Raw genomic sequence first — 16,553 nt, 5'->3', positions numbered from 1 at the left:
TTTTTTTTTTTGTTGGGGGGCTTCTTAAAGTGTCTGTCAGGGAGGCTTCATTAGTCAGTCAGAGGGAGGAAAGCTGTGACTCACGCCTGCGCGCAGAGACCAATGGGCAGCCAAAGCCCCTCATATATATATAAATAACGCATAAAAATATTCTTCAGGGAGACTGGGTGACTTGCTGGATGGGATTTTCTCCGCTGGTTTTCCGCCGACGAACCCACTGGAGTGTTTCTTGTCGCGTCTTCGGCTGTTGATTCGTTAATAACCTGGACTGCCGGTAAGATTCCACTTATTTTCGCGCGAGTGAAAGGAAAATACACCTGTTCGTATGTCGCGCCCTCGTTTAATGACTGACGAATGCAAGCGGTGACAGTGAGCGAACATGATATGACTTTTTCAAAAACATTTAAGCACGTCTTTTTGATGCGTTAGAGAGGATCTTAAGAGAAATGCGCAACAGTAATCTTAGTGTTTAAAATGTCTTTCAAATATGCCTCAATGGTGTCTGATATCAGGGGAGTGTTTAACAGCTAAATGAGTTGGTGAAATATTGCTCATCATTTCGGATATGGATGGACATTTATGTGCGCCTTATCTCTAGAGACATTTCTCCTCTTGTCCGTTGCGCGTCTCCACAGTGCGCGGCTTCATTTTCGAGCAGAAATATATCATCAGCTCTGATATAAATGATCAACTTTTATCACTGTCCGCAGCAGACTTATTCCACAGCTGAAGATAACGCAGGAGCGATGGCCACGTCTGAACCCAGAACCTCGGCTGGGGAGCAGGACCCCAACTCTGCCAATTTAAGACCCGCGACCACAAGTAGGTCCCCACTTTTCGCCTCAGGGCGGACGGCTGTGCTTTACAGAGCTGGATGTGCCTTGCTCAAGAACGCATACACGCACACGCTCACACACACACACCTCTGTCTGCTCCCTCTCCCCTCCTCTTGGCGGGCCATTTGCTGTGTGGTTCAAGTCGTTAATCACTGCGGTTAAAAACAGAGCCATCACAGCAGCCTGCCATAGAACGCAGAAATAAATTGCCATTCCAATATTCACCGCTTTATTATTTTTTACTTTCCAACAAAGCAGAAAAAAAAATCAATATTTTGCATCTTGAATATTTTCTATATTATTCAATATTTTCATTCTTTCATAATATGAAATTCCCTTTTTATTACACTAAACGACCTTTGCACATAACTATAACGTCTCTTGATATTATAATTTATTTCATGCAACACATTCATACCAATCGACAGAGTTCGTAATCAAACAGAAAGCAATGCATTTTACGCTGAATACATGTAAATAATAAAATGAATGTTATATATATTTACGATTTATTTATCCAAACCATATTTTACGCCAAACAAAAACACCAATATTTAACTAATAATACAGGTGTGCTTATAATTATTTCTGCAAAGCGGTTCTATAAAAAAATAACTGGAGACGTCATTAATATTATTTGTTTGTTGTTAAAACGTTGTCTTCACTGAGGAGAAGAGCTGCATGTATGGAAACACACATTTCAGAGAATGTTTGTTTTTGTGCGTATTTATTTATGCTGCTGCTGCTGCTGCTCGACGCCACCATTATCTCTCTCTGCTACGCTTCATCACACACCCGCCGGCTTGAAGATTGTGTGTGTGTGTGTGTGTTGGTGGCTTTCAGCGTTTGCTTCTCTAAATCGGAATTGTGGAACTTTCTTTATTTCTGTATTTATTTTGTTTTCATCATTTCCCGTCGAACTCGCCGCGCGCCTTCCATCTCTCTGCTGTCAATCATGCCCGAGCTCGCCTGGTGCGCGTGTTGGCGCGTGCCCCCGCCCGCGCGCGCGCCCGCCCGCCCGGCCACAGACATCAGCAGCTCGCTCCCGTCACATCCCGAGTTTTACTCAATTAATTCCTGCCCTCCTCCGTGAGCTCATTTCACGGGTGTTAATCCCACTCCGCCCCTCGGCCGTGGGTGTGTGAGCCTGCGAGGATCCTCCGCCACTTCATATTGATTGAACTTCAATCGGAAATGTTAAAAGACTCACTCCCCTGGCCAGTGATCGGAAAAGCAAGGGTAAAAAAAGTACCGATGACCCTTAAGAGCGAGTCTTCCGTGGGTCTCACACGCCCACCCTGCAGCTCCCATGTGCTTCCATCTCCCGCTCACCCACGTCGTCACCTTCACCTTCAGCAACTTTATTCTGTTTTAGCCAACGAGTACGCGTGGATGCACGGATGCACACGGAAACTCGGGATGAAGATCTGTGGTAAGTTTGGGCGCCGTCGCCTGCGACCCCCCCCCCCTTCATTTCAACCTTTAGATTTATCTAAACAGCTCACGAATTTCCATTCCCCCTCTTCAATTGTGCTATATTTACGGAGCCCGCTGAGGCCTTCTAAACTAGGCCGTTATTAAGAGCATCCTCGGCTGTCAGAGCGGGTTTGCGTCCTCTGAAGGTCAGTGGACATGAGCCTGCAGGTCCAAAGACGAGCCCCCCCCGGCACCTTCACTGCCCCCATGTCTTTTCCAACAATAATCACAATCCGATGGCAACATCCGCGATCGAATGCGCAACAATGGACTGATGAATTTTGTTCCATAATGGCGTCATAATGATCCCCGTCCATAACGACCACAGTTATTGATATTAAATATCTCATTCAAGATCCATCAAGGGAAGAAAAAAAATCTCTAATTGAATTTTTGTGACCTCATTTTGCAGCGCGTGTGACTTTTTCTTTGCGCCCAATTAAACCTGAAGAAGTCGCACTTTATATATATATATATATGTGTGTGTGTGTGTGTGTGTGAGAGAGTGTGCGCGTGTGCGGAGGGGGTCAAAGGGGACTCCACTATATTAACCTCTCATTGGCTGATTACTGGACATCACCACCGCCGGCCTGATCACTGGACCGATCAGTCTCGAAACAAAAATGTGTGACGAGGGGTGGGAGGAGGTGGGGGAGGGGTCAGCACTTATTTTGATCCACGGAGAACAGTGTAAACATCAAATGGATCCGGGGTTTTCTCCGGACGGCCGGAGCGTTTCGTGAATTTTAAAGCTTTATTTAAGTAGTGTACGCGTCTCGCAGTTATTTAAAATGTATCATTGCACCGTAATTTATCCAAAATAATGAAAAAAAAAAACGAGTCACATTTCTTGAAAACCATTAGTCTAAAAGAATGAATCGTAAAAACAAGACATGCACAATTTCGCCCCCAAATACCGCATCACAAAACATATATGAAACAATACTTTATAAAACAAAATAGGGTGGAAATAAACTGCCTCACATACATTAAATAATGTGAATGTGAGCATTATTTGTTTCATTTTTAATTTACTGCACAATGCCCGTCCAAATAAAAACAACTTTGTGCACTCTCTAGCGCCCCTACTGGAAGAGGGGCCTTGCCGTTGCGCTGGACAACAACTAAGTGGATAGAGTAGACAAAATATAGAAAATATGGAGTGATTTGAGAGCACCATTCTGAAATATTAGAGGCGTTGCACGTCATTTTGTCTGCGCGTATTACATCGTTATTACGACGTTGTTGCATTTCAGTTATTTATTTCTCGGGTTCTGATTTGCTCTTTTTTTTTTTTTTAATGAAAGGTCGTCATTGGCTGGTTTACTTGTTCATTAGGGATTTTAATGGGAAGACGGACCTGCGTGAAATGACTGTTATGTTGGAGCACGTGATAATAAATAATACAATTCTCATCTTGTTTGATTATTTTCCAGACCGCTTCCTTTAAATACAATTGAGTAGAGCAATAGTTCTGCATATATTGTGGCATTTTGAAACGTGTTGTGGGGGTGACGTAGCAGGACCCTGCCAGACACGCCCACAACCACGCGAGTGTAGCTGTATATAAGTTTGTCATCACCGGTCAGTGTTCCAAATTTCGCCTTTTAAAATTGATACATTCCATTTTTCCTGCGCTGTGTTGTTTGGGAGTAGGATGGAGATGCTAGGCGATAACGCTCACCCTTCGCCGTGTAACACTTTAGGGTTCCTGCAGAAGAACAACAGCCTGGAGGAGAAGGGGAGACTTTCCGGGCAGAAGAACCTGCTCTCCTGTGACAACAGTGACCGGGACACCCGCTTCCGTCGAACCGAGACCGACTTCTCTAACCTTTTCGCTCGAGGTGACTCTTTGTGGCTCCTTTCGTTTGCAGAAAAATACCACACACTGACAGTACTCGGAAGTTTGTTTCTAGCGGAAGTCGTACATTCAAAAAAAAACTTTATTGACAAAGGTATCGCTTACAAAACATTGAATTTATGTACCTTGAAAACTGAACTACGATAGAAATGCATTTTAAAATCACTTCAAATAATTATAATAATACTATTCTTAATTATGGAAGTATATTTGTGATCACCATGTGCCCATTAGCTCAACTTTTGTTACACTGAAATTGACAATTTCATTGACTCATGAAGGGTTTAAATTCATGGTGGAGTACATATTCATTATTCTTGACTGTAGTTCTGTAGTGTAGTTGCGATGACTGTCATAAGTCCCTGAAAATCCAGTTTATGTAAATAAGAACACATATTTTTGGCGATTATAGATGTCAAAATCGAATGCAGAAACAGAGCTAAATGTGACTTGTATGACTTCAAAAGCATGCTGATATTAAATTTTGCTGTACATGAATTTGAATCAAAATGTTCTCTGCTTGTGTGACTGAGCTTAACACTGCTAAGCTACTCAAATGCTGTGCTTTATTTGGCCTCACAGTCCAGTAATCATTTCGGTTCTGTCTGTTTCTGACATGGCGGGTGAGGGGATGTTTTCTTTTATTTTCTAATCTTCTAAAACGTTTATATTCTTGCAGTAATTTAGTTATAGAACTGCGTCTTAAACATGAAACTGTTGAAAATACATCTGAATTAATCACAGCAGTCTCATATGTTGAGCTGCTTTGCTTCTATTTGGTCAGTAATGTGTGTTATGTATTTATTTTCAGACCTCCTGCCTGCGAAAAATGGAGAAGAACCGACACTGCAGTTCTTGTTGGAAGTGGTCGACATCCTCACCAACTATGTCAAGAAGACGTTTGACCGCTCAACCAAAGTGCTGGACTTCCACCATCCGCACCAGCTGCTGGAAGGCATGGAGGGCTTCAACCTGGAGTTGTCGGACCAGCCCGAGTCTCTGGAGCAGATTCTGGTGGACTGCCGGGACACGCTCAAATATGGTGTGCGGACAGGTAAGTGGTTTTCCAGATCCGACTTGAAAGTTTGGAAGAACTGTGGAACTGTCTCATTTCTGACAGTTAGGCGTCACATTATATGTAGACATCAGTTCAAACACACTTTGTTGTCAAAGCCCCTTGTTTATCCTTTTCTGTCACAAAAGCTTGGACAATATGAGTCTGTTTACTCCCCTCCCTTATTGTACACTTCTGCTAGTAACTTGTGTTTTTTCACCCCAGTGACTGACCCACAATATTTAAATTGGTTGTTTAGTTTTTCTGAATCATAACTCGCCACAGGTAAACCTGGATGTATTGGGGGTGTGTCTTATTTTTTTAAGCAGTATTCGCTCATCTCTATTAGCCCTTTTGGTGTCCATCCCTAAATGGTCGACTCACACTATGAGGTACTGAGAGGTGGCTGTAAAGTCATCACCTCTTGAATAACTCGGTGGATCAGGTTCCATGGGGAGTGGTTGTGGGTTTGATCATTAGCAAAAGAGGATTCAGTTTTCCATTTGAAACTATCACCACCTCTCCTCTGGACCTATCTGTTGAAACCTAATAGCTGGGGTCGACTATCACCTATCTCCAAACCATACACCAGGAGCCACAGTGGGATGGGATGGAGAAGCTATACCATCTAAGCCCATGTTCCCTCAAACTGGAACATGGTGTCAAAGTTAATGGTGTAGTCTAGTTCCACCTTACTTCCAAACATTTGTCTTGAGTCTAGGGGTCAGAGATTTTGTTCCTGGTTGGCGTAAAACAGGCCCATAATCCTTCCTATTGATAGGCCTCTTTTTTGGAGGACCATATTCCCCTCCACCTCCCGCTCCAGACAGTCACTAGTTTCAGCTAATGTCGGCGATGGGGCTGAGGTACGGTAGCTATGCAGTGAAGATTTTGAATCATACTGTGTATCATCGGCAACCTTAAGTTTGAGGTATCCATATGACATACTGATCAATTTTGCAGCTAAAATGAACCTTGATGTTCGGGAAGATTTTGAAAGGCTCATACCTTTGTTCATCATCTAGCTGACACTCAAAACAGAGCCAAAGATTCAAGTCAGTCACTGTGGTTTAGACCCCCATTTCTGGGACATTTCAGAGAGCAGGTGGAATAACTGCTCTCCAGCATATCAAACAGTATGTATTAATAATATCTCCTTTTGTGTTTATGAAATGAAAGCTTCATTCCATACACTGTATTGTAAAATGAAGCCTACACAGATCACAAAAAAGCCCTTTGCGAGCCACTGTATGGCCCTTATAAAGAGCTGAGTTTTATTTATTGTCCCCTTGGTAATTCCTCTGACGTCCTCCCCCTCCCTGGTCTTATTAAAGCAAGTGTCGCCTGAGGGGTCCTAACACAAGCTGCTAAGAACGACAAGACTCAAACTGTCCCAGGGGTTTTATAGATCATGGCGGGCCACAGTGTCTACAACTCCAGACCGATTTTCATACCAGGCTGAACTCATATGATCGCATATTTACTGTGCACTTTACAATGTGATGGGATTCATGAACTCTGATGTTTAGAATAATACTCTATATGAATGTAATGTGAGTCATTAGACGATAAAATGTCTGATCCATATCGCGCTATATAACTCAACACAACTGTCTTCTCCGCTACACCAGGTGGTACATGTTTATCTTCCTATAGCCACTGGCTCTTATGGTCTCTATCTACTCCTCGCTCAGGTCACCCTCGCTTCTTTAACCAGCTGTCGTCTGGTCTGGACATCATCGGTCTGGCCGGAGAGTGGCTCACCTCCACCGCCAACACCAACATGTAAGTCTGCGTCCGGAGACGACACTCCTCATGTCACGCCGGGACGAAAACAATGTCATGTTTGTAGGCCACTGGAAACAGCCCTCAGCCGGTGTTTATGGTAATCTCCTCCGCCGGGTGCACCGGTGGTCCGAAATGGCCTCTGAGGGTGGTTACATAAAGTGTTTGGTTTGTCCTATATTGAGCGATTCTTGGCTGCGGAGCTGCATATGTGGCTGTGCTGCCTGAGGCCTGGTTAGATTGCATATTGATCTGAGGTCACAGCTACATGGTGGCCCAGTCTGATAAAAGGCACCACCAACAGCTGGCACAAACACCCCATAAATAACTCGTGATTTTGTGATATGATCAAAAGGAGTCGCCGTTATTACCCTCCGGGGAATGAGTCAGAAGTAAATAACTGGTAATTAATAGCTGGTCATTTGAACACTCAAAGTATTGTATAGATCTGACATTTGCTTTTATTGACCAGAGGGCTGAGGCGACCTTTAAGTAATGGACTTATCCCCAGTCTACAGTGTTTACATTCATTTACTGAAGCTAGGGGAAGGTTCGATAGGTTTCTATGTGAATGAAGTGAATGACGTGAATACGTCATACGTGTGGCTTGTTGCTAGTCTATGAGACCACCCTGTTTGAGACGTTTGAAGGTTCACTGCTTTAGTTGTTGTCTGGCTTCTTGTAAATTATTTTATGGAGAGTGTTGCACACTGAACTAGTTTGGCTCCTGGCACTGCGAGGCTTCAATTATGACCACGTCATCCAGTATTGTAGTAGAACACTCAGTGTGAGCTTTTACTTAGGAAAAGGTTTTATACCACATGTGACAAACACAAGGCCTGGGGGCCAACTCCGACCCATCAAGGCATTTTATTCGTCCCACTAGAAAAAAGTAGACCACCAGCGAAGCTTGTTTATATTGTGACCTACAAAAACATGCTTTGAGCCTTGACTTGCCAGTGGAGATTATTGATATCAAGAATTCATCTGGAAACCTCCAAAAACAATGAACGCAAACCAGACTGTCTCATGTTGTGAGTTTCAGCTAACGCGGATCTTAAAGCTTGCCTTCTGTAATCCAAAGGGATAGTGATAGATAGATATCAGGTTCTTTTTAGAACTTTTTTCCTGATAAAAGAGATAGTATTAACACGTGAGTGTAACACCCGTGCTTTAAAACCGATCCAAAGAGCTCAAATGAAAAAAAAATGTTCTAATTTAATCTAACATTTTGCTCACCAGACAACAGGGAACCTTTGTCAGTGCAGGAGGTCCTGGTCCACTGGTCACACTGATGCACAAGACACGTGGGGGCTAGGATGATAACAACAACAACAAACATGGAGGAATCCCTGAACAAAAGCAAAGAAAAGCATCTGTTTGCTTTTGTTCAGGGATGTTTTTCTCTACACAATGACCAGGGTTTCCACTACTCTGAATGGACTTGAAATTCTTATAAAATTGAAATTTGAAAAAAAGTATTTTCAAGACATTAACCTTATATTTGTATTAACATAATACAAAATCTATATAAATACATATACATTTAAATATATCTATATGAGCTACAAAAGCTACAAATTGAAGAACTTATTTTTCTTATTGGGCTGTCTGAGACATTCCTCTGTGTCTGCCCTAAAACAGACGGTCTCTTCACTAGTAGTGATCAAGCCAGGCACAGAACAACATGGTGATCAAGCTCCCTCTGGGTCTTCAGTCGAAGCACTATTAACCAGAAGCTGAATGAAAGTTAAACCCTCATTTGTCACATTTTTCGCCTGGAACGTTCCCATCTCATCCCCGGGTTAGCAGAACCTCCCGGGAGACACTCACACACCCGCTATGTCTGTCCCAGATTCAGCAGCAAGACTTTCCAGCCCATTGCCTGGCTCACTCATTGTGCGCTGGTTCTGAGCAGCTGGGCCCCACACTGACACACAATGTCCTCCGGCTGCACCACAAACCCTGTCGTTTAAAACTGGCTGCTCCCGTTCCCCGCGGAGGGATCGTTGCGACTCCATTGTCCCCGGTGACTCGTGCTGCTTTGAGGTGCTCAGAGATGCGTTTGGTCGGGGGTCGGGGGGTTAGTCATATAAAGACGCGCACCGGAATCAGAGCACAGCCTCACACACACACACACACGAGTGCCCTTCATGATGATAATAAGGGCATTTAGGGGCCGTCCCTGGAGACAGGCAGGTGAGTGAGGGGTAATTTTCGCCCTGAAAAGCCCAATGATTGGCTCTGATTGTGATAATGATCACCATTATTGTCATTACGGCGTGAAATGACTCGCAGAAGGAAGGAGAATTTTAAAAAGGTGCATGGCTTTATCTCACGTCCACCGAAATAGTCGATTGAATCAGAAAGTACAAAGTAGAAATTCATGAAATGTAGTTCTCTCTCTTCTATTTACGTCTAAATGAGGTGAGCGTTTTTGGTTTCCATGGTGATTCTTATGCCAAAAGCAGCAATAATCCAGCCGTCTCCACAAGAAGCTAATGTTCCGGTCAAATCTCTTATCACGGGCAATTACACAAGGAAACTTGGGTTCAGTTTCTATTGGTCCCTCCTTCATGGGGCTTCGCTGTTCAGTCTGGTCTATTTCCTTCTTTGTCCTTTCCCTTTCTTTTCCTCCTCTGTTTTGCTGTTGCCTTCGTGCTCACAATGACACCATTCTCTTCTCACAAGCCATTGATGGCTTTGCTTTTCTTATTAACATCCAGGACAAATCTGAGTTGAATTCTATGTAGATAGATTTATCAAAAAAATCAATGTTAAAAATTGATGTTATCACAAAACTACAATTTCTCAAGGATACTTAAAAGTCAACCATGTTCAGACTGTAATCCCTCGCTGGTTTGCAGTTTAGCTCCCTCGACAGAATAGTTTTCAGCAACTAGACAAACCTCAGAAAGTTCACTCAGAAGGCTTGGGTTTCAACTGAAGGTTAGAGGTGAAATTCATTCAAATTCAATACATTTCTACCTCAAGGTATGACATCACACTCAAGCTCCAATGAGACAAGTGTGCTGAGGTTTTCTCCAATGGGCAACAAACACACAGTGCTGGCAAAATACATGTCCCATGAAGTAGTAAAAGGCCTTGTGGGAACAATGAGTGAATTTGAGCGTGTTTTTGACGGAAGTATAGTTTGAGACGTATGTGACTTTCCACTTTAATGCCTCTCATTCTAGAAATGTTGGCAGTTATTTAAATATACACTGAATATATATATATAGATTGTATGTTTCACATGATTTGGTTGTTATGAAAATATGCAAATTGTTCGTCAGCAAAATAAATGAATTAACATGGAAAAGATAAATTCACATTTAAAAAGTGACATAATACTGAATATTAAAGAAAAATCTGGACTATAGAAGTCAAGTCCAGATAAAAGAGGATGTGAATGGGAATCCCATTCAGGAGTGACGCCGTGATGTTCATTTTCTTTTCTTTAAATCATTACATTTATGAGAAAATAAATTCATTAGTCCAAATTCTGCGACAGAATTGTCATCCAGGTTTTAATTTTGGATTGTTAATGTTGACAATTGTTTATCTAGTATCTTCCAAATGATGTGTATCACGAAGAAAATGCTGATAGTTTGTGTATGTTTTGCAAGATAATGCATAAAACAACGCTGGCCTTTGCTTGTTAATAACATGGCTAAGTGTGTGGAACAACAGAGGACATTTTGTTCCAACTTTCAGGAGAGTGGGTGATAAGTGCAGGAGCGTTGTGTAACTGACCTAGTTAGAAAAAAGGGCTCAGTTCTAAAGGTGCCTGTGGTCCACTTTCTGACTCCAGCCTACCTTTTTCCCTCCATCATCACCCGTCCGTTTTTGACGTTACTGTCCTCCCTGCAGGTTTTCAGAGCTGTTTCTAGTCCCTGATCTTTTGTTTTCATGAAAGGGTAGAATTAATTATGCCGGATTCTTCTATTATTTCCTAATCTTGTATCAACACACACTGTTATCTGCGTCACACAGACACGGACGGTGTCGCACACATCAAATCAGCCTCATTCAGGCTTGTCACAGGGATTGGCAGCCATGACAGATAGCCATCAAAGCTTTGTGTGCTTTAATGAAACACTGCACTGATGCAGGCGACATTTGAATATGAATGTTGGCGGCCCAACTCCTGTCTGTTTAATGCAGAGTGTATGTGCTGACTCGTGTTTACTTTGGCTGTTCATCACTCGCTCGGCCGTGACTGACGTGTGTACATGATTGACTGACAGGTTCACGTATGAGATCGCCCCTGTCTTTGTGTTGATGGAGCAGCTGACTCTGAAGAAGATGAGAGAGATGATCGGCTGGCCGAACGGAGAGGGAGATGGAATCTTCTCTCCCGGTGAGTTCAGAATAACGCGCTGTTAGTGCGCGTCTCTGTCCAGGGTGCTGAAGTTGTCTTTCTGCTCTACAGGAGGCGCCATTTCAAACATGTACAGTGTGATGATCGCCCGTTACAAGTATTATCCTGAGGTCAAGACCAAGGGCATGTCTGCAGCTCCCCGGCTGGTGCTGTTCACCTCTGAACATGTACAGCACAAACATTACTTCAACTATTGTTTGTTTTTTTTGTTTGACCTGGCTGCGACACACACCTGGGGTGCATTACATTGTCCAACGATCAAGTACGATCCTTGGATAAATGTTTGCTTTGTCGCCTTTTGTTTTTGTTTGAAAAAAAGGGTTTTAAAAGTCATGTTTGTTTGCAGAGCCACTACTCCATCAAGAAGGCCGGGGCTGCTCTGGGCTTTGGAACTGAGAACGTGATTCTGCTCAGCACAGATGAGAGGTACTGAAACTAGTGACGTAAAAAAAAAAAAAAAAAAAATAATAATAATAATAACTTGCTGGTTTAAGATTGTCAATAGTCTATAATTGTGATGCTCTTTAGAGTGAACTTTTGTTGACCATTCCAGGGTAAAATATAGTCTGACTTTCAACAAGACTCTAAGACAGACCTGGGGAAAGCGCGGCCCGATGCCCATATTTTTTTATGGCCCTTTTGACATCAGACTAAAACTATAACAGATATGTTTTAATTTTTCTGTCTTTTTTTGTTGTTCTTTCTCTTTTAGTCACCACCACCACCAATGACTGATGGCATGTACTTGTTTTAAGACTGGAATTTTCTTCTTTTCATTGGCCATTTATGTGTGTTTTTCTTGTTCCTCAAAATACATTAAGGGAATATTGAAAATATATTCGATTTTTATTCAAATTAAATGCATAGAAAATGAAATATTTCAATAGGTTTCATGCCATATTTACACTTCTTAATATCCTTACTTGCATTTAATATTTTTAGGTTAATTTTGTCCTTGATACTTAAGTATATATTTTGGGTATTTTTCTGTCATGTTTCGGAGGAACACCGCTTCCTTTTGATGATGGCACCTCACAACAGTTACAGTTTCTGATGTGGCCCTTCAGGAAATTTAACTGCCCACCTCTGCTCTAATAAGTACTTTATAATGGTGAATTACAGGGTAATATGCTTCTAATACATGTGAAAATGAGTATAGTTTATGTATGATACTATATGTTTCCTGATCAGTGTGATTGAAAAAATATATATATTAGATGGATTTCAATAACTGGACTCGCTCGCTGTTTCAGGGGGAGAGTAATTCCTGCAGACCTGGAGGCGAAGATCATTGACGCCAAACAGAAAGTGAGTTTGATTTCTTTGCTGCTGTTTCTCTGCTCTGCAGAACCAGAACTCTGATTTGCTCTCTGCAGGGTTACGTGCCGCTCTTTGTCAATGCAACAGCCGGCTCCACCGTCTACGGAGCATTCGACCCCATCAATGAGATCGCCGACATCTGCGAGAAGTACAACTTGTGGCTCCACGTTGACGTAAGTATCTCATGAGGTGGTTTTAAAGAACCACTCTGTGGCTGGTCTGAGTAACCTGTCCGGTCTCCCCAGGGAGCTTGGGGCGGCGGACTGCTGATGTCCCGGAAGCACCGGCACAAGCTCAATGGAGTCGAGAGGTGCGTAGGAACTGAAGCAATTCATCTTCCCTGACTAAGAACTTGAAAAAATGTCTTACCTTTTCAGGGCCAACTCTGTGACATGGAACCCTCACAAGATGATGGGTGTGCCTCTGCAGTGCTCCGCCATCCTGGTCAGAGAAAAGGTACAGTGAGGACATGCACTCGATAAATCGCCCTTTTAGCTGAGGATGCTAACTGAGATGTTTGGATCTTCAGGGAATACTGGCAGGATGCAACTCCATGTGCGCCGGCTATCTCTTCCAACCTGACAAGCAGTACGATGTCACCTACGACACCGGGGACAAAGCCATCCAGTGTGGACGCCATGTTGACATCTTCAAGTTCTGGCTCATGTGGAAAGCCAAGGTGCGCTCCGCATATATTATCTATCTTCAAGACATCCGTTCTGAGACGTATTTCTGTCCGTCACAGGGCACCATTGGTTTTGAGCAGCACATCGACAAGTGTCTGGATCTGTCTCAGTATTTGTACAACAAGATCAAGGACAGGGAGGGGTACCAGATGGTCTTCAACGGAGTGGTGAGACCTTGTTCATTCCTTCAGGAGATGGAGCTTTACACTGCTATGTCTGGATGACGGAAACTAATGTGTCACTCCTCTACCTTTGCAGCCGCAGCACACCAACGTTTGCTTCTGGTACATTCCACCCAGCCTGAGAGGGATGCCAGACGGTGAGGAGCGGCGGGAAAAGCTCCACCGGGTATGCAGTGCTAATGCAGTATTAACTCTTCCCCCCTTTATAACCTGCATTTTTAGGGTTTGAATCCCAGTTTGGCCACTGATTCTTGCCTTTAAATGCTGAGGACTAAGTGGTTTTCGGGGTTTCACTCATGAGTCATTAAAACGTGTCTCTTCACATCAAATGCAGTTAAATTATTGTGACCTAATCAATAAATATGATTGATGTTGGACCCAATAGGGCGGCGCCATCGATCGCTTCATTATTGATCGGGTCACGTTATCATAAATTCTCTTGTGATCACCACTGCGGAGCTATTTCAGGACTGAAGTAACTCATGTAGGTCACTGAGTCAAATCTATAATGTGTTATCTCCTGATTCATAAATCATCCTCCAGGTGGCACCAAAGATCAAGGCCATGATGATGGAGTCCGGCACCACCATGGTGGGCTATCAGCCTCAGGGTAACAAAGTCAACTTCTTCCGTATGGTGGTGTCCAACCCGGCGGCCACCCAGTCCGACATCGACTTCCTCATCGATGAGATCGAGCGGCTGGGTCAGGATCTGTAGACACGCTGGGAGTTCTGAGGAGTCAGACATCCAGTGTGCCGCGTACAGATGGGGAAAGCGTCTCTCTTCGCCTGTCGCATTTTGGATGTGTCGTCTGAAGAGAAACTAGCAATGAGAGAGACTTCAAGATTCTTACTTGTGTCCCACGTTGTTCCACCTTTAGACCAGATATATAACCACCACGTATCTGACCGCCCAGGTGCGACACTCATAGGGTGTTTATACTCAGTGTTTAATCTCGTCTTTACCGTCGGTGTTTAAGACAGAATGTGTGAGTGAATGTGTAGATGGGAGGAGAAGCACAGATCAAAACTATCACAGCACCGTCAATACAGGGTGCATCTGTCTGTACATACACCCCATCTTCTTACTATGACCAAGCTCCCAAACGTGCGTGCGTGTGTGTGTCTTGTATTTTAGGGTGTGAACGATAAGCTATAAGACTTCATGTGCACAACATAGTTCCGCTGTGTGTGTTCAATTATAGTGCAATACGATTCCTTTCAGAGGTTTAAAAGATTATAAATAACAGGCGAAACACTGGCTTGTTTGTTTCATGCAATCATGTGTTGTGTTTGTTCTACACCTTTGGTTCCCGCTGTATGCAAATTCAGGTATTTTACTGTAGACGTGTTGAACATTTGTAATCACAGGAGTCTTATTTATTTGTCTGCCAAAGAAAATGAGAGCGTCCTTCACTTCTGATAAATTATAGATGTTTGTAAAAAAAATATATATATAAATACATATATGTATAGTGTTGCCTACTGACCCTTGATGGAGATGCAATATCTATTGTGTGTTACTTTTCTGTGATTGTGAGTCTCAGACTGAATGTGTTGAGATGACTGACTGTGGGAAAATGTCGTCTCTGAGATTACCAAGAAAGGACTGTGTCTGAATTCTAATGCATTTATTGTAATATAGTCTACTAACTGTGATACATATTAGCTGTATTCTCAGTGTTTTTGGAGCTCCGTGGACGAGTTCCTCTTTCTTTCCACCATTGTAAATGGACGTGTTCTACTGCAGTATAATATATAGAGTTTTAAGTAAACAGAGTATTTAATTGGTGAAAGGGACCATTTTATGTGAACTGTAGGGTAAATCTCATATATATATCTATATATATAGATATATATATAGATATATATACAAATGAAGTGTTGACTGTTCAAGGCTGGAGACGCAGCCTGGTGTGGAGGAATGTTGGCCAGGATGTTTTAAGGAGGCACTTTAACAGAATGAAAAAGATCTTTAATAAAGTCTATTAAAGGAAGATAATTGTTTGTCTGTTTTGTACGACGCCTCTGAAACACACATCCATATCACGCTCACATTACAGCCTCTGCCTAATCATCCAGGAGAGGGTTTGTTTGGCCTCCAGCTGTGTGTCGGCTTGGCTCCTCTCCAACATGGATCCAGCTCTTCTGTTCTATCCCTCCTCCCTTGTTACCCTCGTCCATTTTCTGCTCTCAACATCCAGTCCTTTTCTTCGCGATGATTCCGCTGCCAGGGCTTTTTTCTGCATGTATTCTCGAATAGATTCAGCTCCACTGCACCAAAATGGAGATTCCAGAGTTCCGTAACATTTCTACATGTAGGACACACCAATGGCAGCGCTGCTGGGAAACCATCACTATTTTCCGGTGTTTTCTTCAATGTTGCTAGTTTTCGTTTCTGCTGCCTTTTAATCTGCTGTTGTCAGTGAAACGAATGTAACTATTTCTGTATATACATATTTTTTAAGACAAAAAAAAAAAAAAAAAAAAAAAAAATATATATATATATATATATATATAATTGTAATTTTTTTTAAGTAATTGACCCAAAAAAAGTGTTCTTTTAATGTTTATGAAATTTAGCAAAATGGATTAAATAAATAGAATAGAAAAATTGATTAAATAATACTACATAATAATATAGTAGTAAACTAACAATGGAGTGAGAGACTTCAAGATTTTTCTAAATAATAATTCCCCTACGATACTTAATATTTTCTTACGCGCATGCGTTTACTGCCATCTAGTGGCTTTATCAGACAGCGCAACTTTCCTGAAGGAGGAACGCTCAGAAATTAAAGTCCAAAGGGAAGCTCTTTGTTCGGAAGTCCAATCTATGGTTACATATTTGCTGCAGGGCTCGAAGATAAAAACGACTTTATGTCGCCGAGCAGATGTATAACATTAATGCCGTAAAAAAGGGAGCAGTAAAAAAAAAACCCAACTAGGTCACGTGTAAATGAATCATTG

General features: G+C 42.4%; 1 protein-coding gene across 4 annotated transcripts; it reads left to right on the top strand.

Moving 5' to 3' along the window:
• The first annotated feature begins 24 nt into the window (after positions 1-24).
• On the top strand, positions 25-15,585 carry LOC128769005 (glutamate decarboxylase 1-like). Of its 4 annotated transcripts, none has more exons than XM_053882208.1 (17): positions 25-274; positions 714-822; positions 2,212-2,268; positions 4,019-4,156; positions 4,985-5,227; positions 6,922-7,012; positions 11,263-11,375; positions 11,448-11,563; positions 11,743-11,822; positions 12,650-12,704; positions 12,773-12,889; positions 12,962-13,026; positions 13,094-13,172; positions 13,246-13,395; positions 13,462-13,569; positions 13,661-13,750; positions 14,128-15,585. In XM_053882208.1, exons 2-17 carry the CDS (start codon positions 747-749, stop codon positions 14,299-14,301), a joined length of 1,752 nt encoding a protein of 583 aa, XP_053738183.1. In that variant the 5' UTR covers positions 25-274; positions 714-746; the 3' UTR covers positions 14,302-15,585. The 4 variants fall into 4 exon arrangements, with proteins under 4 accessions (XP_053738183.1, XP_053738182.1, XP_053738185.1 ...); XM_053882207.1 differs by having other exon boundaries at positions 28-274; positions 711-822; XM_053882210.1 differs by lacking the exon at positions 2,212-2,268 and having other exon boundaries at positions 32-274.
• The last annotated feature ends 968 nt before the right edge of the window (positions 15,586-16,553 follow it).

Source organism: Synchiropus splendidus, chromosome 13 (genome assembly GCF_027744825.2).
Source record: "Synchiropus splendidus isolate RoL2022-P1 chromosome 13, RoL_Sspl_1.0, whole genome shotgun sequence".
Lineage (NCBI taxonomy): Eukaryota > Metazoa > Chordata > Actinopteri > Syngnathiformes > Callionymidae > Synchiropus > Synchiropus splendidus.
The sequence above is the reverse complement of the archived record's forward strand: the minus strand, read 5'-3'. Positions and strand labels throughout refer to the sequence as shown.